This window comes from Triticum urartu, chromosome 6A, assembly GCF_056163025.1.
Source record: "Triticum urartu cultivar PI428250 chromosome 6A, HENAU_Tu73, whole genome shotgun sequence".
Classification (NCBI taxonomy): domain Eukaryota; kingdom Viridiplantae; phylum Streptophyta; class Magnoliopsida; order Poales; family Poaceae; genus Triticum; species Triticum urartu.
The window spans coordinates 127000771-127024454 of record NC_141878.1 but is presented as its reverse complement, the minus strand read 5'-3'; the positions used below and the strand labels follow the sequence as shown (position 1 = coordinate 127024454).

The 23684-nt window shown below is 49.5% G+C and overlaps 2 protein-coding genes across 2 annotated transcripts; both read left to right on the top strand.

The window, feature by feature from the left end:
• On the top strand, positions 1-1806 carry LOC125514578 (scopoletin glucosyltransferase-like). The gene has a single exon (XM_048679912.2). It carries the CDS (start codon positions 132-134, stop codon positions 1662-1664), a length of 1533 nt encoding a protein of 510 aa, XP_048535869.1. The 5' UTR covers positions 1-131; the 3' UTR covers positions 1665-1806.
• Positions 1807-4332: 2526 nt separating this feature from the next.
• LOC147964438 (secreted RxLR effector protein 78-like) lies at positions 4333-4671 on the top strand. Its single transcript, XM_087529976.1, has one exon. It carries the CDS (start codon positions 4333-4335, stop codon positions 4669-4671), a length of 339 nt encoding a protein of 112 aa, XP_087386102.1.
• Positions 4672-23684: the final 19013 nt, after the last annotated feature.

The following is a 23684-nucleotide window of genomic DNA, read 5'->3' as shown; positions in this document are numbered from 1 at the left end:
AAAAGGGATACACACGATCCATGCGTTGAGTTTCTCTATATAGGACCTCACCTCACCTCGCCTCACGTCACCTCACCATAGACCTCAACCCTTCAGAACCCAACCTGCAAACCACACGGCAACGCCCTGCCATGGCCATCACCACCAACAACAACAACGGTGCCGCTGCACCCACCCATGCCGCGGACGGAGCGGGCAACCAGGCCGGCCGCGACCACGTAGTCGTGTTCCCGTTCATGGCCAAGGGCCACACCCTCCCACTGCTCCACTTCGCCACGGCGCTCGCCGTGCACCAAAAGAACCTCCGCATCACCGTGGTCATCACGCCCGCCAACCTCGCCTTCGCCCGCAGCCGCCTCCCGGCGTCGGTGCGCCTCGCGGTGCTCCCGTTCCCCTCGCTGCCGCCGCTGCCATCCGGCGTCGAGTCCACGGACACCCTGCCCGGCCCGGACCTGTACCCGACGTTCCTGCGCGCCACGGCGCTCCTGCGGGCGCCCTTCGCGGAGTTCATGGCGTCGCTCCCGGCTCCGCCGCTCGTGCTCGTCTCCGACTCCTTCCTCGGGTTCACGCACCGCGTCGCGGCCGACGCAGGCGTCCGCCGCATCGTGTTCCAAGGCATGTCCTGCTTCTCGATGGCCACCTGCAGGTCGCTCATCACGAGCCCGCCGCCGTCTGTCGCTGAGCACGGCGCAAGCTTCCACGTCGCCCATATGCCGGAACACGTGAGGATCACGGCGGCGGATGTCCCGGACACGATCACCAAGCTCGGCGACGCCGAGGACCCAGTGACCCGGTTCCTTATCGATGACATCGGCGAGTCCGACGCGCGCAGCTGGGGCGTCCTGGTCAACAGCTTCGCCATGCTGGAAGAGGACTACGTATCGGCCTTCATGTCGTTCTACCAGCCGGGCGCGCGCGCCTGGCTGGTGGGCCCTCTGTTCCTCGCCGCCGGCGACGTGCCGGAGCGCGAGGATGAGCAGGACCCGGAGGGGTGCCTCGCCTGGCTCGACGAGATGGCGGAGCGGCCGGAGTCGGTGGTCTACGTGTCGTTCGGCACGCAGGCCCATGTCTCCGACGAGCAGCTCGACGAGCTGGCGCGTGGGCTGGTGCAGTCCGGCCACCCATTCCTCTGGGCCGTCCGGTCCGGCGCGTGGTCGCCGCCGGTGGACGTGGGGCCGCACGGAAGGATCGTCCGCGGGTGGATCCCGCAGAGGAGCGTGCTGGCTCACCCCGCGGTGGGAGGGTTCCTGAGCCACTGCGGGTGGAACTCGGTGATGGAGAGCCTGGCAGCGGGGAAGCCCGTCCTGGTGTGGCCACAGATGGCCGAGCAGCACCTGAACGCGCACCACGTCACGCACATCATCGGCGCCGGGGTGAGGATAACGGCCGCCGGGGGCGCCGGGGCCGTGGTGGGCAGGGCGGAGGTGGAGCACAAGATCAGGAGGCTGATGGACGCCGGCGACTCGGACGGACAGAAAATGCGAGCCAAGGCGGCCTGGGCTCAGAAGGCGGCCAAGTCAGCGGTGAGCGACGGTGGCACCTCCCGTGTCGCCTTGCTGAAGCTGGTGGAAGAGCTGCAGGGGAGCTACTGTGACATCATCGCGGCGAACGATAATCAAATCAATCGGCCGCGACGGGACGATACGGACGCCCATGATTTGTGAAAAATAACTTCAGGTCCTCTGTATGTGCACCGATGTGTGATATGCCGTGTACTCCTCCATTAATTTTGTAGCGTCGTGACTGTGCACTTCATGAGGCTGCTGGTCATTTGCTTTATCTTAGCTATTTTAGTGTTCGACTGAAGTGATGGCCCGTTGGTGCCGTCGGACACGTCCGTTTTCACAGTGCTCGTGCCGCCCCCTGCCGGCACTGCCGCCCTTCCCATTTTCACTTTCTATGCTGAAGAATCGTCACGTGCAAATGGTAACGCCCCATCCTCTCCGACGCTTAATCATTCGAATCCTTTAGCCTCTGTTAACAATACGCTAACCACTGCCACGACGAACGCATCTCTCTCTTCAGGATCTAGACACCCACGAGAGCACCATATGCAAGGAGCATCGCAGGACATCTCATGACCACTCCTACTTCAAAGACAAGCTGCGTCGTCGCGTGCGGCTTGCTGGCAAGGAGGCTAAGTACTCTTCCATGCTCGCCAAGGCCGTCAAGGCCAAGGCCGCTCGCCTCTCTGCTGCGGACGTGGGCACAACCATTGATCATGCCATCCAGGATGCCCGCCTCAACACTGTCGATGGTTCTCCTGCCTCTCCTGAAGACCTGGTTGCCATTACGCTGCTGTGTGGTGCCGATGACGGCCATGTTGACGCCATCCTTGAATCCGAGGCCTCTGCCTCCAGCGAGGACGACGCACCATGATCCGCATCCTAGGCGTGCACCGCCCCTTGTCATCGGGGCGTAGTCCGACACTCTCGTCCGTCTCTGTTACAGCGCATGTATGAAGTGCGTCGTTGCTCTTTTGGTCACCGTGTCTGCTGTCATTAGATCCAGTACTGTCTTCGCGTCACTCTGTAACTTTTGCTCCCGTAGAACCCTTGTACTTCTGCTTTACCTACCGGTGTATGAACCTTTTTAACGAGTAATGTTGCAATCTCTATTTGCTCTTGGAATGTACGTGGCTTAGGGGACGATGCCAAGTTTTCTGACGTCCTCCCTGAATTGATTGCGATCAAACCTCACATTGCCCTTCTGCAAGAGTCAAAACTTGATACTTACTCCGACCCCAAGCTAAGATCTTTCTAGCCACGTCAACTCGACCAAGTCTTCTCATTACCAGTTGTGGGCACGGATGGCAACACTATTTTTGCCGTGAACACAAATTCTCTCCAAGTTGTCTCGTTCACTCACCTCACCTTCTCCTCCACCCTAATTCTGAAATCAACGACATGTGCTCGCAACATTGCCATTAGCAATATATACGCCCCCTCTTTACGTGCGCTCAAACAATCCTTCCTGGATGAGCTCCTAGATATCTCACAACCAGATGATTCTTCCTGGCTGATTGTTGGAGACTTCAACCTCCTTCGCTTCCCCTCTGACAAAAATAACAATGCCTTCCGGCAGTCTGAGGCCAACGCCTTTAATCAAACCCTAGACGGCCTAGCCCTCATCGAGCTGTCGCTCCTCGATCGCCCATTCACTTGGTCGAACAATAGAGAAACGCCCACCTTAGAATGGATCGATCACGCTTTCTTTAACCTAGCCTGGGCCAACGCCTTCCCTAACACATCTCTATCATCGCTCACACGATTCACGTCCGATCACGCCCCCTCCTCATTCACGTCACCACAACGATCCCCCGGTCCAACTTTTTTAAATTTGAGCCTGGCTGGGCCAACTTCCATCCATGCGGAGATATTGTTAGGAGATGCTGGGCCCCATCCCTGGCCACATCATCAGCCAACTCGGCCACTACCCTCGCTTCCTCTCTCAAAAAATCATGGGCTGACCTCAAAAAATGGGCATGTTCACGTGTCCCTACTCCTCTTTGCGAATCTCGTTGCAAATCTGCAATCGCTGCCTTAGACCACGCTGAAGAATCTAGGGCTCTCTCCCAACCAGAACTCCTCACTCGTAAGATTATCATCTCAATCCTTAAATGCACAATCCAAAAAAATGACTTACTGGAGATGGCGTGCTCAAGTGTCATGGGCCATCCACGGTGGGAAAACACAAAATTCTTCACATGTCTGCCTCCCAACATTTTAGGAAGAACAAAATCTTTACACTCACACGCGACGGCGATGACTTCACCTCTCACCACCATAAAGCCGAGATTCTTAGGGATTTCTTCGTCCCCCTCCTCGGTACTCCAGCCAATGCATCCTGTGATTTTGATCTGCATGCTATATACCCCACAGGCTGTGGCCGGCCTCCACATCCTTGATGAGAATTTCTCCGAAGAGGAAATCGAACTTGCTTTCTTCCAAATGAACCCCCAAGCCAGACCTAGGCTAGAAGGTTTCGGGCCATCCTTCTATGGAACTTACTGGCCCTTAGTCAAACGCGTCATGCTACCCTTCTTCTCCCAATTTCACCAAGGCGTGGTAGATATAGAACGTATAAACCGTGCTCACATTGTCCTCCTTCCAAAGAAGGACACGCCAACCTCACCCGACGCCTTCAGACCCATCTCTCTGCAGAACTGCCCAATCAAAGTTGTTGCTAAAGTCCTCACCTCTCGCCTCAAACCGCTCATACTCGCAAACAACCGATCTCATGACTGGGTTCATCTCCGACAGGAATATTACCGAGAACTACATTTTTGCAGCCGATCTCATTATTTCTTGTCACACTCGCAAACAACCAACCATGGTTTTTAAGCCCGACTTCCAAAAAGCCTTTGATTCCATGGCTTGGCCTACCCTAGACAGGATTCTGTCCGTTCGTGGTTTCTCCCAAACCTTCCGCAACTGGATCCAAAACATTCGCCACACGGGCAAAGCTACCATCCTCCTGAATGGTGTCCCAGGCAACTGGATCCAATGCAAGAACGGCCTGAGGCAAGGTGACCCGGCTTCCCCCTACCTTTTCCTCATCGTCGCTGACCTGCTCCAACAACTCATCTTCCATAACTCAGAGGCTGCCCTCCACCACCCCATCTTCTCCCACCTGCCTCCCACTGTTCTCCAATACGCCGATGATACGTGATAACCCACAAGTATAGGGGATCGCAACAGTTTTCGATAAGTAAGAGTGTCGAACCCAACGAGGAGCTAAAGGCAGAACACATATTCCCGCAAGTTCTATCGACCACCGATACAACTCTACGCACGCTTGACGTTCGCTTTACCTAGAACAAGTATGAAACTAGAAGTACTTTGTAGGTGTTGTTGGATAAGTTTGCAAGATAATAAAGATTACGTAAATAAAAAGTAGGGGATGTTTAGATAAAGACACAACTAAGTTAGTTTTAGTAAAGAGCTTTTTGTTACGAGAAAGTTATTTGTCCCTAGGCAATCGATAACTAGACCGGTAATCATTATTGCAATTTTATTTGAGGGAGAGGCATAAGCTAACATACTTTGTCTACTTGGATCATATGCACTTATGATTGGAACTCTAGCAAGCATCCGCAACTACTAAAGATCATTAAGGTAAAACCCAACCATAGCATTAAAGCATCAAGTCCTTTTTATCCCATACGCAACAACCCCCTTACTCGGGTTTGTGTTTCAGTCACTCACGCAACCCACTATAAGCGAATCATGAACATATTGCAAACCCTATAGCGGGAATCCCTCACGCTTGCACGACACGGAGAGCACCATAGGACAACACCAATAATAAAACATGCAACTCAAACCAATCTTGATCATCAAATAACCCATAGGACAAAAAGGTCTACTCAAACATCATATGATAGCCATACATCATTGGGAAATAATATATAGCGTTGAGCACCATGTTTAAGTAGAGATTACAACGGGTAAGAGAGAGGTTACACCGCTGCATAGAGGGGGGGAAGAGTTGGTGATGATGGCGGTGAAGTTGTTGGTGAAGATTGCGGTGATGATGATGGCCCCTGGTGGCAATCGGCGCTCAACTCCGATGGGGCTAAAATTTTAACACGAGCTCTATCCGGATATTAGCTTTCTTGCGGTGAAAGAAGGGAATCAACCGCCTTACGGGCTGGCCACGAGGGCCCAGGGCGCGCCCCCTGCCTCGTGCCCCCCCGGGCATTGTCTCGCGTTGATTTTTCTTCCCAAAAATCACATATATTCCAAAAAAAAATCTTCGTCGGTTTTTATCCCGTTTGGACTCCGTTTGATATGGATCTACTGCGAAACAAAAAACATGCAACAAACAGGAACTGGCACTGGGCACTGGATCAATATGTTAGTCCCAAAAATAGTATAAAAATTTGCCAAAAGTATATGAAAGTTGTAGAATATTGGCATGGAACAATAAAAAATTATAGATACGACGGAGACGTATCAGCATCCCCAAGCTTAATTCCTGCTCGTCCATGAGTAGGTAAATGATAAAAAAAAGATAATTTTTGATGTGGAATGCTACCTAGCATAATCTTGATCATGTATCTAATCATGGCATGAATATTAAGATACGAGTGATTCAAAGCAATAGTCTATCATTTGACATAAAAACAATAATACTTCAAGCCTACTAATAAAGCAATCATGTCTTCTCAAAATAACATGGCCAAAGAAAGTTATCCCTACAAAATCATATAGTCTGGTTATGCTCCATCTTCACCACACAAAATATTCACATCATGCACAACCCTGATGACAAGCCGAGCAATTGGTTCATACTTTTTAACGCGCTTTAGCTTTTTCAACCCTCACGCAAGACATGAGCGTGAGCCATGGACATAGCACTATAGGTGAAATAGAATATGATGGTGGAGGTTGTGTGGAGAAGACAAAAAGGGAGAAAGTATCACATCGACACGGCTAATCAACGGGCTATGGAGATGCCCATTGAGGGAGTCTTGGATTTGGGGGCTCCGGACAGCCGGACTATATCCTTTGGCCGGACTGTTGGATTATGAAGATACAAGATTGAAGACTTCGTCCCGTGTCCGGATGAGACTCTACTTGGCGTGGAAGGCAAGCTAGGCAATACGGATATGTATATCTTCTCCTTTGTAACCGACCTTGTGTAACCCTAGCCCCCTCCAGTGTCTATATAAACCGGAGGGTTTTAGTCCGTAGGACAACAGACAATCATACCATAGGCTAGCTTCTAGGGTTTAGCCTCTTTGATCTCGTGGTAGATCAACTCTTGTAATACTCATATCATCAAGAACAATCAAGTAGGACGTAGGGTATTACCTCCATCAAGAGGGCCCGAACCTGGGTAAACATCGTGTCCCCTGCCTCCTGTTACCATCCGCCTTAGACGCACAGTTCGGGACCCCCTACCCGAGATCCACCGGTTTTGACACCGACATTGGTGCTTTCATTGAGAGTTCCACTGTGTCATCATCATAAGGAGGATGGCTCGCCTCGTTGTCAAGGACGACATCATCTCTGGGGGAGCCCTGGCTATAGGCCAAACTCTCCGACTAGGCGGCTTCGTCATGACCGCCCGCTCGGCCGCTGCGCCGACGATGACCTCTCGGGTCATCGAAAATAGCCTCCACATCGGCTCGAAATTTGCCGAGCAGATGGATCCAATGGAGCTCTCCTCTTTGAACGAGCTCTTGGATCACATTGCCGCTCTGGGAGTCACTACGGACTACGATCGAATCAGGCTTAAACCCGACCAAAGGGAGATTAACTCTCCGCCGGTCACCCATCAGATAGCGGTGGTGGAGGAGCAATGCGGAGATTCTCCCTCTATCCTGAGGATGAACTATGTCCATATTCCCGAGCTCTCCGAACAGGATACTCGCTCACGGGAGGACACCGCCCTAACCCTGAATCTAGAATCAGGCCGCATACCGAACCCACAGGGCAACATCCTGTAGCCCGAACTTCCAAGATCGGAAACTCCCCTGCCCCGGGATCATAGATTGGGTCAAGGTCTGGACTTAAATCCACCCACCCACCCAGATACAATCGATCATTCCCACATTAGGCAAGCGCCCCAAGAGACAGTACATCACTATTGGGCCAGATTCCTCCTTGTAATGAACAAGGTCAAGGACTGTCGCGAGGAAGATGCAATTTCGTTCTTTTGCAACAATTGCACGGACAAGGGAGTCCTCAACGCCATAAGTCGCCGTGACGTAGCACACTTCGCCGACCTGGTGGCCATAGTATGAAAATACTGTGCGATGGAAAGTGCCTGGAAAACCCAAACACAATTTTTGGATAATCCGGCTCTGACAAAACCCCCAGTCCGAACTAAAAGGGTGCACTCTCATAAGTCACCTGACTCAATTACAAAGAAGCAAAAGCCCACTACAGGGCGTGGAACCGTATTGGAGGGATGGTTTAATGGGCCCTGCAAAATCCATAGTACACCGGATACCATATCAACACACAACCTTAGAGCATGTTGGGTACTCTGGCAGGTGGCCAAAAGCGGTGAGGATCTTCTCACCCAAAATACCTCAGAGCACCTTCCCACGGATAACAATACAGTATTAACGGTCTTCGAGACCTTCGCCTCAAATAATAGGCGCAAGCGAGCACTCCGTAGCCTTGCCGAAGTCTGCCACATGGAAGCAATAAATCCATGGAGTGACACGGCTATCACCTTCAATGCCAGTGACGAACCTAAATTCCGAACAGCCCGAGCACCAGCCGCTTTGGTCCTCAGTCCAATTGTGGACGGCTTTCGTCTCACTAAGGTGCTCATGGACGGCGGCAGCGGATTAAACCTCATTTATGAGGAGACTCTCCAAAAAATGGAAATAGACATCAACCGTATTGAGCAAAGTAGTACGACCTTCCGAGGAATCATCCCTAGTCGGGAGGTACGTTGCGCTGGAAAAATCACACTTGATGTGATATTCGGCACTCTGGAGAATTACAGGTCCGAAGAAATTACATTCCAAGTGGCCCCGTTCAGTAGCGGATATCACGCCCTTCTAGGGCAGGAGGCATTCATGATTTTTCAAGCCATACCCCATTACGGGTACATGAAGCTCAAAATGCCCGGACCCAAGGGAATTATCACTCTAGCTAGTGATCCAGACATAGCACTCCGCGCCGAGAACAAAACAGCCGCACTAGCCCTCGAGGCATTATCCAAAGCCCTTGTGGCGGAGGAGTTAACCACGCTGCGCTCCACGATGGACAGGGACGATGTGATACTATACAAAAGATGCAAGTCCACCTCCTTTAAATGAGCGGACGAAATAGTTAAATTCCAAGTCCATCCAACGGACCCTACAAAAATAGCATCAATCGGGGCACAGTTAGACCCCGCTGTAGATGCCGCACTACGGGAGTTTCTGCGCGAGAATTGGGATATATTCGCTTGGCATCCTTCAGACATGCCAGGAATCCCACACAGATTGGCCGAGCATAGCCTTAATATTCTAAAAGGATTCAAGCCGGTTAAGCAGACGCTTCGGCGTTTCTCTGAACCTAAGCGACAAGCCATGGGAGAGGAGCTGGCCAAGCTACTGGAAGCCGGATTCATTAAAGAAATAAAACATCCGGATTGGCTAGCAAACCTGGTGATGGTACCAAAAAGGACAAATCCTGGCGCCTATGTGTCGACTTCAAAGACCTTAATAAGGCTTGCCCAAAGGATCCCTTCCCACTCCCTCGCATCGATCAAATCATTGACGCTACCGCAGGACATGAATCATTGTGCTTCCTCGACGCATACTCCAGTTACCACCAGATTAAGATGGCAGAGTCTGATCAAGCCACAACGGCATTCATCACGCCATACAGCCCCTTCTGTTTTAACACAATGCCCTTCGGGCTCAAAAACGCCGGCGCAACATATCAGCGCATGATCCAGACATGTCTGGAAAAGCAGATCGGTAAGACTGTGGAGGCATATGTAGACGATGTGGTCATAAAAACCAGACACGTCGACTCTTTAATAGACGACTTGAGGCTCACGTTCACCAATCTCCGAACATACGACATTAAGCTCAATCCGGAAAAAATGCATTTTCGGCGTTCCCACCGGAAAGCTCCTGGGCTTCATCGTCTCCAGTAGAGGATTTGAAGCAAATCCGGCTAAAATCCGAGCTCTGTCGCAGTTGGCTATCCCAACTAACCTCAAGCAAATCCAGAAATTGACTGGATGTGTGGCGGCTTTAAGCCGCTTTATCTCCCGATTAGGAGAAAAGGCACTTCCCCTTTATCGCCTTCTTCGGCTCACCGAACACTTCGAGTGGACGGACGCAGCCACGGCCGGACTGGAAGAAATAAAAGCCATCCTGGCCACCAACCCAATCCTGGCCGCGCCAACTGTTGGTGAACCAATGCTATTATATATAGCGGCAACTCACCAAGTTGTAAGTGCAGTGCTCGTCGTCGAACGAGAGATGGACGGACATAAATTCCCACTTCAAAAGTCGGTATATTATGTATCCACCATCCTCACTCCATGCAAATCACGGTACCCACATTACCAAAAGATAGCATACACGGTATTTATGGCATCCCGGAAATTACGACACTAGTTTCAAGAGTGTTCAATTACGGTGGCCTCTGAAGTACCACTCAATGACATAATAAACAACTGCGATGCCACGGGCCGGATTGCCAAATGGGCCATCGAGCTCCTCCCATTCGACATAACAGATAAGCCACGATGAGCCATTAAGTCACAAGTACTGGCTGATTTCGTAGCCGAATGGACAGAAGCCGAACTCCCTAAAGAGTACGACGCATACTCCAATTGGATCATGCACTTCGACGGCTCTAAAATGCTGGCTGGTCTGGGGGCTGGCGTCGTCTTGACGTCCCCTACCGGAGATACAGTGCAATACGTGCTCCAAATACTATATACAGACTCCAATAATGCAGCCGAACACGAGGCCCTATTACACGGCCTCCGGATGGCAGTCTCCATGGGCATCCAACGCCTAGAGGTGCGTGGGGACTCGAACCTCGCAATATCCCAAATAAATGGAGACTTCGATGCCAAGGATCCGAAAATGGTGGCATATCGCAACGCCGTCCTCAAAATGTCAGCTCGGTTCGAGGGGCTCGAATTCCACCATGTGGCTCGGGAAAACAACCAGGCGGCGGACATCCTAGCCCGTACCGGTGCTAAATGCGACTGTGTCCCACCGAACATCTTCCTAGAAAGACTGTTTAAACCATCTATGGTATGGGAAGGGGACACCAGCAAAAATAGTCTGGACCCGGCCACAACCCCAGATACCAAATACCCTAACACAATCGGAGGCTCTGCCACCGAAATAACACCTTCAGCCCATGAGATAATGGCCCTGATCACCCCGTGGACAGAACCATTCCTGGCCTACCTAACTGGACAGGAATTACCCGAGGACCAAAATGAGGCCTGCTGCATAGTGCGGCGATCTAAAGCCTACAAGGTCCATGAGGGAGAGCTTTATAAGAAAAGCACAACCGGAGTCCTTCAAAGGTGCATCTCCAAAGAGGAAGGGTGGAAGCTTTTGGTAGAAATCCATGCCGGACTCGGCGGCCACCATGCCGCATCCCGGGCCCTTGTAAGCAAGGCCTTCCGTACAGGTTTTTATTGGCCGACGTCCCGGGCAGATGCACAACATCTGGTACAACATTGTGTCGGTTGCCAGCTTTTTGCAAACCAAAGCCACATGCCACCTACCGCCCTCCAAACAATCCCCATTACTTGGCCCTTTGCGGTCTGGGGGTTCGATATGGTCGGACCCCTCAAAGGGGGAACCCATAAGAAAAAAAATACTTACTGGTCATGTTGGATAAATTTACCAAATGGATAGAAGCCAAACCTGTCAAAATGGCTGAATCTGGACCGATGATAGAATTCATATCCGGGGTTGTACATTGTTATGGCGTCCCCCACAGCATCATCACTAACAACAACACAAACTTTATAGCCGGCGAGGTGAAACTTTGGTGCAGCAACATGGGCATTAATCTCAATTATGCTTCTGTCTATCATCTGCAAACTAACAGTCAAGTCGAACGAGCGAATGGTCTTATCATGAGCGGCATTAAACCCAGATTAGTCCGGTCTTTAAAGGAATCATACACTCATTGGGTAGAGGAGCTCGACTCCGTACTTTGGGGGCTGCGGACCATGCCGAATCGCACTACCGGATACACACCGTTTTTTATGGTGTATGGCGCCGAGGCGGTGCTACCTTGCGACATAATTCATGACTCACCTCGAGTGCGCATGTACGAAGAAAGAGAGGCCGAGCTCGATCGGCAGGACAGTTTGGATGCCCTGGAGGAGGAGCGCGACGTGGCAAAAGCCCGTTCCGCATTCTATCAGCAAAAGGCTCGAAGGTATCAAAGCAGAGAAGTGCAGGCCAAAACCTATAATGTTGGTGAACTAGTTCTACGCCTGCCGGAGAAGAAAAAGAACAAGCTCAAGCCCAAATGGGAAGGTCCCTTCATTATCGAACATGTTCTGACCGGTGGAGCGTACCGTCTACGGGATGCATCGAATAATCGACTCGAGCCAAACCCATGGAACGCAGCCAGACTCCGAAGATTCTACACCTAGCGCCGGACTTTATGTTCGTCTCCTTACCTCCATGAATTTTTTGCACATCTGTTTTTTCTCTCTTTCTTTCTCTCTTTTCTCTTCAAGGACCTAAAGAGCTACAGTTGTGTTTTGGTTACACAATCTTGATGCGCTAACCGCGCTCAATATACCTGGGGGCTTCCTATACAGAAGCTTAATTTAATTACCTTTCCGGGCTTTATGCCCCGCACATGTGTTATTCTTCCACATGTACCTTTTTTCGCCATTATATGCATCGATATGACTTAAGTTTTGGCCAAGCTGGGTTGCTTGGCTCTTGTATTTATGCCCTACATTCCCGTTAATTCGGCTAGGGCATAAGGGGAGAACCTTTGCGATTGTTACTGCCGGGTCAGCCGGATGTGTACCTCAGACTGGGTGAAGCCGAAAGCTAGCGTTCTTAAGGGAATATTCGGTTGGTGAATAAAATATGACTTTGATTTCAATTACTACACGCCCCCAGATGTTTTTAGCCTACGTCTCGCAGTTCGTACATGCACATTAGGGCATGCGTACCCAGGGAAAGGAACCCTTAACGGAACTATTCTCCCTGGAAGATGTTTCTTACTATCCATGTAATATAACATAGCTAGTTGGGTACTTGTCTGTTCAAGCACTTATGACCCCTACGCCTGGTTTCCATGCATACCCCAGTTTTTATATAACCGAGTGGGTATTCGGATACACTCCGGACTATCGGGTCCAGAGGTTGAAGCGAAAAGGTCCGCCATGACAAATGATTTACAATCCGGCTAGGGACATTACATATGGCACTTGAAGTACACAGTCACTAAGACTGATTAAATTCTTCTTCTATACCATCCAACAGGCTGTCTAGCCTACAATCCTGTTGGGAATACTTTGCGGCTAATTCTACTTGATCATACACTAAACTGACGGGGATCTCTTTCCCATCGGGCCCCACAGGTCCGACCTCGGCCATGTGGTTTGGGTCAGCCTTGGTATACCGTGTCTTCACCATAGCCCAGGCTTCCCTCGCACCTTGTCGGCAGGCTGATATCTTCCATAATCGGAAGCGCCGCCATGCTCCCTTGAGCTTCTCTATAAGCTCCCCCATGCCTCCTGGTGGGGACGTGGATGGCCACAAGGCTTGAGCAATACTCTGCATCACCTGCCGAACTTGTTCGTGAAGTTGTGAGAGCTCTGGTAGAAGATCACCCGAAGACCCGGGCATCTGCTCTACGGGACGATCCTTCAGCATACCTGCAGACATAACGCTGTTAACAGGCTTCTCCTCCGAACTCCTTTAAAAAGTTCGTCCAAGCACTTACTAAAAATGCCGTGCTGAAGCCGTTTATTCTCCTTCATGGAGTCCGTAAGCTGGGCTCGGACATCCTTCAGTTCCACGCCCAGCCGGATATTGGCATCTTGGAGATCATTTTTCTCCTGCCTGACTCGCGTCAGCACGCGCTCACCAGCATTTCGCTGTCGATCATCACATGCCGTATCTGCCTCCACGGCCTACGGATTCACTCTGGGGCCACCTGCAACATCCATTATTAGGTGTGCATACATGACACATACTACCTAGTACCGATATTCTTTGCAATAGACAAAAAAAGTTACCAGGGGGACCCTTTTTGGACTCCTTCAACGCGGCAACAGCGGTTTCCAGCTGGGCCTTGCACTCGTCCAGCTCTTGAGATAGTTGGGAATTCTTCTCCGTAAGAACCTGCACAAATAATGATCCTTAAATCAGTTGTGTTAACTATTTCAAGTCTCAGGGGCTACCGATGTAAGGGAACGTAGTAATTTCAAAAAATTTCCTACGCACACGCAAGATCATGGTGATGCATAGCAACGACAGGGGAGAGTGTGATCTACGTACCCTTGTAGATCGACAACGGAAGCATTTGGTTGATGTAGTCGTACGTCTCCACGGCCCGACCGATCAAGCACCGAAACTACGGCACCTCCGAGTTCTAGCACACGTTCAGCTCGATGACGATCCCCGGACTCCGATCCAACAAAGTGTCGGGGAAGAGTTCCGTCAGCACGACGGCGTGGTGACGATCTTGATGTACTACCGTCGCAGGGCTTCGCCTAAGCACCGCTACAATATTATCGAGGACTATGGTGGAAGGGGGCACCGCACACGGCTAAGAATATGATCCCGTGGATCAACTTGTGTGTCAAGGGGTGCCCTCTACCCCCGTATATAAAGGATCAAGGGGAGGAGGCCGGCCGACCCTCTATGGCGCGCCAAGGAGGAGTCCTCCTCCTAGTAGGAGTAGGACTCCTACTAGGAGGGGGAAAGAAGTGGAGAGGGAGAGGGAAAGGGGGGCGCCGCCCCCCCTCTCCTAGTCCAATTCGGACCAGGGGGAGGAGGCGCGCGGCCCACCTTTGGCTGCCCCTCTCTCTCTCCACTAAGGCCCATATGGCCCATTACTTCTCCCGGGGGGGTTCCGGTAACCCTCCGGCTCTCCGGTTTTCTCCGAAATCACCCGGAACACTTCCAGTGTCCGAATATAGCCGTCCAATATATCAATCTTTATGTCTCGACCATTTAGAGACTCCTCGTCATGTCCGTGATCACATCCGGGACTCCAAACTAACTTCGGTACATCAAAACTCATAAACTCATAATATAACTGTCATCGAAACCTTAAGCGTGCGGACCCTACGGGTTCGAGAACAATGTAGACATGACCGAGACACGTCTCCGGTCAATAACCAATAGCGGAACCTGGATGCTCATATTGGCTCCTACATATTCTATGAAGATCTTTATCGGTCAGACCGCATAACAACATACGTTGTTCCCTTTGTTATCGGTATGTTACTTGCCCGAGATTCGATCGTCGGTATCTCAATACCTAGTTCAATCTCGTTACCGGTAAGTCTCTTTACTCGTTCCGTAATACATCATCTCGCAACTAACTCATTAGTTGCAATGCTTGCAAGGCTTATGTGATGTGCATTACCGAGAGGGCCCAGAGATACCTCTCCGACAATCGGAGTGACAAATCCTAATCTTGAAATACGCCAACCCAACATGTACCTTTGGAGACACCTGTAGAGCACCTTTATAATCACCCATTTACGTTGTGACGTTTGGTAGCACACAAAGTGTTCCTCCGGCAAACGGGAGTTGCATAATCTCATAGTCATAGGAACATGTATAAGTCATGAAGAAAGCAATAGCAACATACTAAACGATCGGGTGCTAAGCTAATGGAATGGGTCATGTCAATCCGATCATTCACCTAATGATGTGATCCCGTTAATCAAATAACAACTCCTTGTTCATGGTTAGGAAACATAACCATCTTTGATTAACGAGCTAGTCAAGTAGAGGCATACTAGTGACACTCTGTTTGTCTATGTATTCACACATGTATTATGTTTCCGGTTAATACAATTCTAGCATGAATAATAAACATTTATCATGATATAAGGAAATAAATAATAACTTTATTATTGCCTCTAGGGCATATTTCCTTCAACCGATACATATAATCATCAGATTTGCTTACCCGTATATCCCTTACATACTGGTCCGTGGCTCTGGCTAGACCATTTTGAGTAGCACGGAGGTATGCGTCTCCAGAATTGAAGGCATCAAATGCCTCTGGTGAGAAGCAAGCATCACGGAGTACGGCCCAACAACACCTATGATTCATGGCGCTCTCCACTTCTGAATTTGTAGCGGATAGTCTATCTGCATCCTCTGTAGGAGGAGCATCCGACGTCCCCCAATGTTGGCTTCCGCCTCTATGTCCGACCCTGGAGCCCGACTGGTGGAGGCGTGATCGGCAGCCTCTCTGGATATACTCTGGCGAGTGTTTTTTCTATTAAATAAGCATGGACGTCATTGCATTTTGAGAAAGACGACAACCACGGAGCGAGGTTTTGTGTCATACCTCTGCGCCGGCGTCTCATCCTGACCACCTTCCTTTTTGGCCTACCCGGCTTTGGTGCCTCTTGTTGGCGAGTTGCTGCGGGTTCGACACGGCGTCCTGAATGCCTTCCCTGTAAAACACCATATATGTACGGTAGGTGAAGTGTCTAAAAGGGGATCCTATTCTTGGAGTTGGGATTTTGTTTTTTCTTACGTGCGACGTAGGGAGCAATCCGGGATAGGTGGCCGTTATGGCCACCATTGCGTCATCGCAGCTCAATTGATAGAATTGCATGTCTATCAGCTCCACGAATATGTCCAGATCCTCTTCGAGCCCGGGACCGAGGGCCCGGCCAGGGTCCTCTGGTTATGGAGATGGGCTGTTGACCTCCCTTACAGCTTTTTGCAGTTCCTGCCGTAAAATGGCAAGGTGAGTACCTACGACAAAGAATGCGGGAAGAATGGGAGTAAAGAGGTATAACTCACCCAACTTGGAGGGTTGTACATGGAGAATCCATCCCGTGGCTTGATACGGATGAACTCCTCTTCCTCTCCCTTGAATAACTTGGACATAATTTTTGCCAAAGCAGCAGCGAAGTCCGGTCCCTTACGCCCGCAACGGGTGGCATCATCTTCCCCGTTAAAACACCACAGGGGGTGCCCTCGATATTGAAGTGGCTGCACTCCCCGCATTATGCATATTGACATAACCTCGATTATTGTCAATCCTGATTGAGCCAGCGCTTTAATCCGGTTCATCAGGTAAAGGACTTCTCCGTTGTCTTCCTCCTGGGGGCTCCGTGGGCGCCAGCTTCGGCGTTTCTTCAGAGGAGCATTGTTGAACTCAGGAAGACCCCGCCGAACAGGGTCTGGAAGGGGGACGTCCTCCATATAAAACCACTCCAAAGGCCAGTCTTCGAACGTCTTCTTCGGAGTACCGGACAGGTATCCAGTTTCAGCGATGCGCCATATTTCGGCTCCGCCCACTTGATAAAGTGACCCCTTCTGTGTGCGGGGCATAAGGCAAAATAACCTTTTCCACAGCTCGAAATAAGCCTCGTAGCCCAGAAATAGCTCGCAAAGGGCAACGTAGCCGGCGATGTGTAATATGGAAGCAGGGGTGAAATTATTCAGTTGAAGGCCGTAAAACTCCAGGAGCCCGCGAAGGAACAGATGAATTGGAAATCTGAGTCCCCTTAGTAAGTAAGGAACAAGGCACACCCGCTCCCCCTTAGAGGGGCTAGGGAAGCTCTCTGCTTGCTCCCCGCCATTATAGGTGATGAGCCTGGCTCGGACGGGGACCATATACGCTGGAGGGAGAAATCCCTGAGCCTGCAGCTCTACTAATCGACTATGTGGTACGGAACACCTCTCCCAATCACCGGGCTTAGGGCTACGGGGGCGGGAGGAGGAGCTGCGGTGGTCGGCCATGTTGGAGTGGATTTTTTTGAAGTGCGCTTCGATGGATTCTCGCCGTGGGAGGATGGTATGGATTGGATCTAAGAATCCCCATCCCTTTAATAGACAATTTATTTACCTGGCTAGGGGGGTGAATGTAAAAACGCCCTGGCTCCTCGTATTCGTTCGACGCGGGGAAGATAGCCTTTATTGAGCACAGAAGCCAGGAAGTCCAACATTTATGGGCCGGACACTACTTAACAGACATTCAAGATTTGGAGAAGAACCCGCCTTGCAATGCCGAAGACAATACCGCGCACCGGACTCAACATCATTGAAGCCTGGTTCGGGGGCTACTGAGGGAGTCCTGGATTAAGGGGTCTCCGGACAGCCGGACTATCTCCTTTGGCCGGACTGTTGGATTATGAAGATACAAGATTGAAGACTTCGTCCCGTGTCTGGATGGGACTCTACTTGGCGTGGAAGGCAAGCTAGGCAATACGGATATGTATATCTCCTCCTTTGTAACCGACCTTGTGTAACCCTAGCCCCCTCTGGTGTCTATATAAACCGGAGGGTTCTAGTCCGTAGGACAACAGACAATCATACCATATGCTAGCTTCTAGGGTTTAGCCTCTTTGATCTCATGGTAGATCAACTCTTGTAATACTCATATCATCAAGAACAATCAAGCAGGACGCAGGGTATTACCTCCATCAAGAGGGCCCGAACCTGGGTAAACATCGTGTCCCCTGCCTCCTGTTACCACCCGCCTTAGACGCACAGTTCGGGACCCCCTACCCGAGATCCGCCGGTTTTGACACCGACACCCATCAATTGATGTCAATGTGAGGAGTAGGGATTGCCATGCAATGGATGCACTAGAGCTATAAGTGTATGAAAGCTCAAACTGAAACTAAGTGGGTGTGCATCCAACTTGCTTGCTCATGAAGACCTCGGGCATTTGAGGAAGCCCATCATCGGAATATACAAGCCAAGTTCTATAATGAAAATTCCCACTAGTATATGAAAGTGATAACTCAAGAGACTCTCTATATGAAGAACATGGTGCTACTTTGAATCACAAGTGTGGTAAAAGGATAATAACATTGCCCCTTTTTCTCTTTTTTTGTGGGCTTCTTTTGCCCCTTTTTTTATTTAGGCTTCTTTGGCCTCTCTTTTTTTGATGGGGCAATGCTCTAATAATGATGATCATCACACTTTTATTTACTTACAACTCAATATTACAACTCGACACTAGAACAAAGATATGACTCTATATGAATGCCTCCGGCGGTGTACCAGGATGTGCAATGATCTAGCATAGCAATGACATCAAAAAATAGACAAGCCATGAAAACATCATGCTAGCTATCTTACGATCATGCAAGGCAATATGACAATGAATGCTCAAGTCATGTATATGATGATGATGGAAGTTGCATGGCAATATATCTCGGAATGGATATGGAAATGCCATAATAGATAGGTATGGTGGCTGTTTTGAGGAAGATATAAGGAGGCTTATGTGTGACAGAGTGTATCATATCACGGGGTTTGGATGCACTAGCGAAGTTTGCACCAACTCTCGAGGTGAGAAAGGGCAATGCACGGTACCGAAGAGGCTAGCAATGATGGAAGGGTGAGAGTGCGTATAATCCATGGACTCAACATTAGTCATAAAGAACTCACATACTTATTGCAAAAGTTTATCAGCCCTTGAAGCAAAGTACTACTACGCATGCCCCTAGGGGGATAGATTGGTAGGAAAAGACCATCGTATTGGGGATCGTTGCAGAAATTAAAATTTTTCTACGCATCACCAAGATCAATCTATGGAGTAACTAGCAATGAGAGATAAGGGAGTGCATCCTCATACCCTTGAAGATCGCGAGTCGGAAGCGTTGCAAGAACACGGTTGGAGGAGTCGTACACGTAGCGATTCAGATCGCGGACGAATCCGATCTAAGCACCGAACAACGGTGCCTCCGCGTTCAACACACGTGCAGCCCGATGACGTCTCCCACGCCTTGATCCAGCAAGGAGGAGGGAGAGGTTGAGGAAGACGGCTCCAACAGCAGCACGACGGCGTGGTGGTGATGGAGTGGCTGTTCTCCGGCAGGGCTTCGCCAAGCTCACGCGGAGGAGGAGAGGTGTTGGGGAGGGGAGGGGCTGCGCCTTGGATGTGGTGTTGCAGCCCTCCCCTCACCCCTCTATTTATAGGGAGAAGGGGGAAGGGGGCCGGGCCCTCTAGACGGGATCTAGAGGGGGGGGGCAAGGGGGAGGGCGCTTGCCCCCAAAGCCAAGGGGGCGCCCCTTTTAGGGTTCCCCCAACCCTAGGCGCATGGGCCCTAGGGGGGTTTGGCGCCCCAGCCCACTTGGGGCTGGTTCCCTTCCACCTACATCCCATAAGGCCCTCCAGGGCAGGTGGACCCTCCCGTTGGACCCCCGGAACCCCTCCGGTGGTCCCGGTACAATACCGGTATAGCCCCGAATATTTCCGGTGACCGTATGATGACTTCCCATATATAAATCTTCACCTCCGGACTATTCCGGAACTCCTCCTGACGTCCGGGATCTCATCCGGGACTCCGAACAACATTTGGTAATCACATACAAGTCTTCCTAATAACCCTAGCGTCATTGAACCTTAAGTGTGTAGACCCTACGGGTTCGGGAACCATGCAGACATGACCGAGACAACTCTCCGGCCAATAACCAACAACGGGATCTGGATACCCATGTTGACTCCCACATGTTCCACGATGATCTCATCGGATGAACCACGATGTCGAGGATTCAAGCAATCCTGTATACAATTCCCTTTGTCAATCGGTACGTTACTTGCCCGAGATTCGATCGTCGGTATCCCAATACCTCGTTCAATCTCTTTATCAGCAAGTCACTTTACTCGTTCCGTAATGCATGATCCCGTGACCAACTACTTAGTCACAATGAGCTCATTATGATGATGCATTACCGAGTGGGCCTAGAGATACCTCTCCATCATACGGAGTGACAAATCCCAGTCTCGATTCGTGCCAACCCAACAGACACTTTCAGAGATACCTGTAGTGCACCTTTATAGTCACCCAATTACGTTGCGACGTTTGGCACACCCAAAGTATTCCTACAGTATCCGGCAGTTGCACAATCTCATGGTCTAAGGAAAAGATACTTGACATTAGAAAAGCTTTAGCAGACGAACTACACGATGTTGCGCTATGCTTAGGATTGGGTCTTGTCCATCACATCATTCTTCTAATGATGTGATCCCGTTATCAATGACATCCAATGTCCATGGTCAGGAAACCGTAACCATCTATTGATCAACGAGCTAGTCAACTAGAGGCTCACTAGGGACATGTTGTGGTCTATGTATTCACACATGTATTACGATTTCCGAATAACACAATTATAGCATGAACAATAGACAATTATCATGAACAAGGAAATATAATAATAACCATTTTATTATTGCCTCTAGGGCATATTTCCAACAGTCTCCCACTTGCACTAGAGTCAATAATCTAGTTACATTGTGATGAATCGAACACCCATAGAGTTCTGGTGTTGATCATGTTTTGCTCGAGGAAGAGGTTTAGTCAACGGATCTGCGACATTCAGGTCCGTATGCACTTTACAAATATCTATGTCTCCATTTTGAACATTTTCACGAATGGAGTTGAAGCGATGCTTGATATGCCTGGTCTTCCTGTGAAACCTGGGCTCCTTGGCAAGGGCAATAGCTCCAGTGTTGTCACAGAAGAGAGTCATCGGGCCCGACGCATTGGGAATAACTCCTAGGTCGGTAATGAACTCCTTCATCCAGATTGCTTCTTGTGCTGCATCCGAGGCTGCCATGTACTCCGCTTCACATGTAGATCCCGCGATGACGCTTTGCTTGCAACTACACCAGCTGACTGCCCCACCATTCAAAATACACACATATCCGGTTTGTGACTTGGAGTCATCCAGATTTGTGTCGAAGCTAGCATCGACATAACCCTTTACGACGAGCTCTTCATCACCTCCATAAACGAGAAACATATCCTTAGTCCTTTTCAGGTACTTCAGGATATTCTTGACCACTGTCCGGTGTTCCATGCTGGGATTACTTTGGTACCTTCCTACCAAACTCACGGCAAGGTTTACATCAGGTCTGGTACACAGCATGGCGTACATAATAGATCCTATGGCCGAGGCATAGGGGACGACACTCATCTTTTCTCTATCTTCTGCCGTGGTCGGGCATTGAGCCGTGCTCAATCTCATACCTTGCAATACAGGCAAGAACCCCTTCTTGGACTGATCCATATTGAACTTCTTCAATATCTTGTCAAGGTACATACTTTGTGAAAGACCAATGAGGCGTCTCGATCTATCTCTATAGATCTTGATGCCTAATATATAAGCAACTTCTCCAAGGTCCTTCATTGAAAAACACTTGTTTAAGTAGGCCTTTATGCTTTCCAAGAATTCTATATCATTTCCCATCAATAGTATGTCATCCACATATAATATGAGAAATGCTACAGAGCTCCCACTCACTTTCTTGTAAACACAGGCTTCTCCATAAGTCTGCGTAAACCCAAACGCTTTGATCATCTCATTAAATCGAATGTTCCAACTCCGAGAAGCTTGCACCAGCCCATAGATTGAGCGTTGGAGCTTGCACACCTTGTCAGCATTCTTAGGATCGACAAAACCTTCCGGCTGCATCATATACAATTCTTCCTTAAGGAAACCATTAAGGAATGTCGTTTTGACGTCCATTTGCCATATCTCATAATCATAGAATGCGGCAATTGCTAACATGATTCGGACGGACTTCAGCTTCGCTACGGGTGAGAAAGTCTCATCATAGTCAACCCCTTGAACTTGTTGATAACCCTTAGCGACAAGCCGAGCCTTATAGATGGTCACATTACCATCCGCGTCTGTCTTCTTCTTAAAGATCCATTTATTTTCTATGGCTCGCCGATCATCGGGCAAGTCAGTCAAAGTCCATACTTCGTTTTCATACATGGATCCTATCTCGGATTTCATGGCTTCCAGCCATTTATCGGAATCTGGGCCCGCCATCGCTTCTTCATAGTTCGAAGGTTCACCATTGTCTAACAACATGATTCCCAGGACAGGGTTGCCATACCACTCTGGTGCGGAACGTGTCCTTGTGGACCTACGAAGTTCAGTAGCAACTTGATCTAAAGTTTCATGATCATCATCATCAACTTCCTCTCTAGTCGGTGCAGGCACCTCAGGAACATTTTCTTGAGCTGTGCCACTCTCCAGTTCAAGAGGCAATACTTCATCAACTTCTACTTTCCTCCCACTTACTTCTTTCGAGAGAAACTCTTTCTCTAGAAAGGATCCATGCTTGGCAACAAAGATCTCGCCTTCGGATCTGAGGTAGAAGGTATACCCAATAGTTTCTTTAGGGTATCCTATGAAGACGCATTTTTCCGATTTGGGTTCGATATTTTCAGGTTGAAGTTTCTTGACATAAGCATCGCATCCCCAAACTTTCAGAAACGACAGCTTAGGTTTCTTACCAAACCACAATTCATACGGTATCGTCTCAACGGATTTCGACGGAGCCCTATTTAAAGTGAACGCACAGTCTCTATAGAATAACCCCAAAATGACAGCGGTAGATCGGTAATAGACATCATAGATCATACCATATCCAATAGAGTGCGATTACGACGTTCGGACACACCATTACGCTGAGGTGTTCCGGGCGGTGTGAGTTGTGAAACAATTCCGCATTTCCTTAAGTGCGTGCCAAATTCGTGACTCAAATATTCTCCCCCACGATCTAATCGTAAGAACTTGATTTTCCTGTCACGTTGATTCTCAACCTCACTCTGAAATTCCTTGAACTTTTCAAAGGTCTCAGACTTGTGTTTCATTAAGTAGACATACCCATATCTACTCAAGTCATCAGTGAGGGTGAGAACATAACGATAGCCACCGCGAGCCTCAACACTCATTGGACCGCACACATTAGTATGTATGATTTCCAATAAGTTGGTTGCTCGCTCCATTGTTTCGGAGAACGGAGTCTTGGTCATTTTGCCCATGAGGCATGGTTCGCATGTGTCAAATGATTCATAATCAAGAGACTCCAAAAGTCCATCTGCATGGAGTTTCTTCATGCGTTTGACACCAATGTGACCAAGGCGGCAGTGCCACAAGTATGTGGGACTATCATTATCAACCTTACATCTTTTGGCATTCACACTATGAATATGTGTAACATCACGTTCGAGATAAAATAAGAATAAACCATTGA

What these genes read in the sequence shown, in the direction of transcription:
- LOC147964438 (XM_087529976.1), top strand. Translation starts at nt 4,333, where the DNA reads ATGGTTTTTAAGCCCGACTTCCAAAAAGCCTTTGATTCCATGGCTTGG.
- LOC125514578 (XM_048679912.2), top strand. Translation starts at nt 132, where the DNA reads ATGGCCATCACCACCAACAACAACAACGGTGCCGCTGCACCCACCCAT.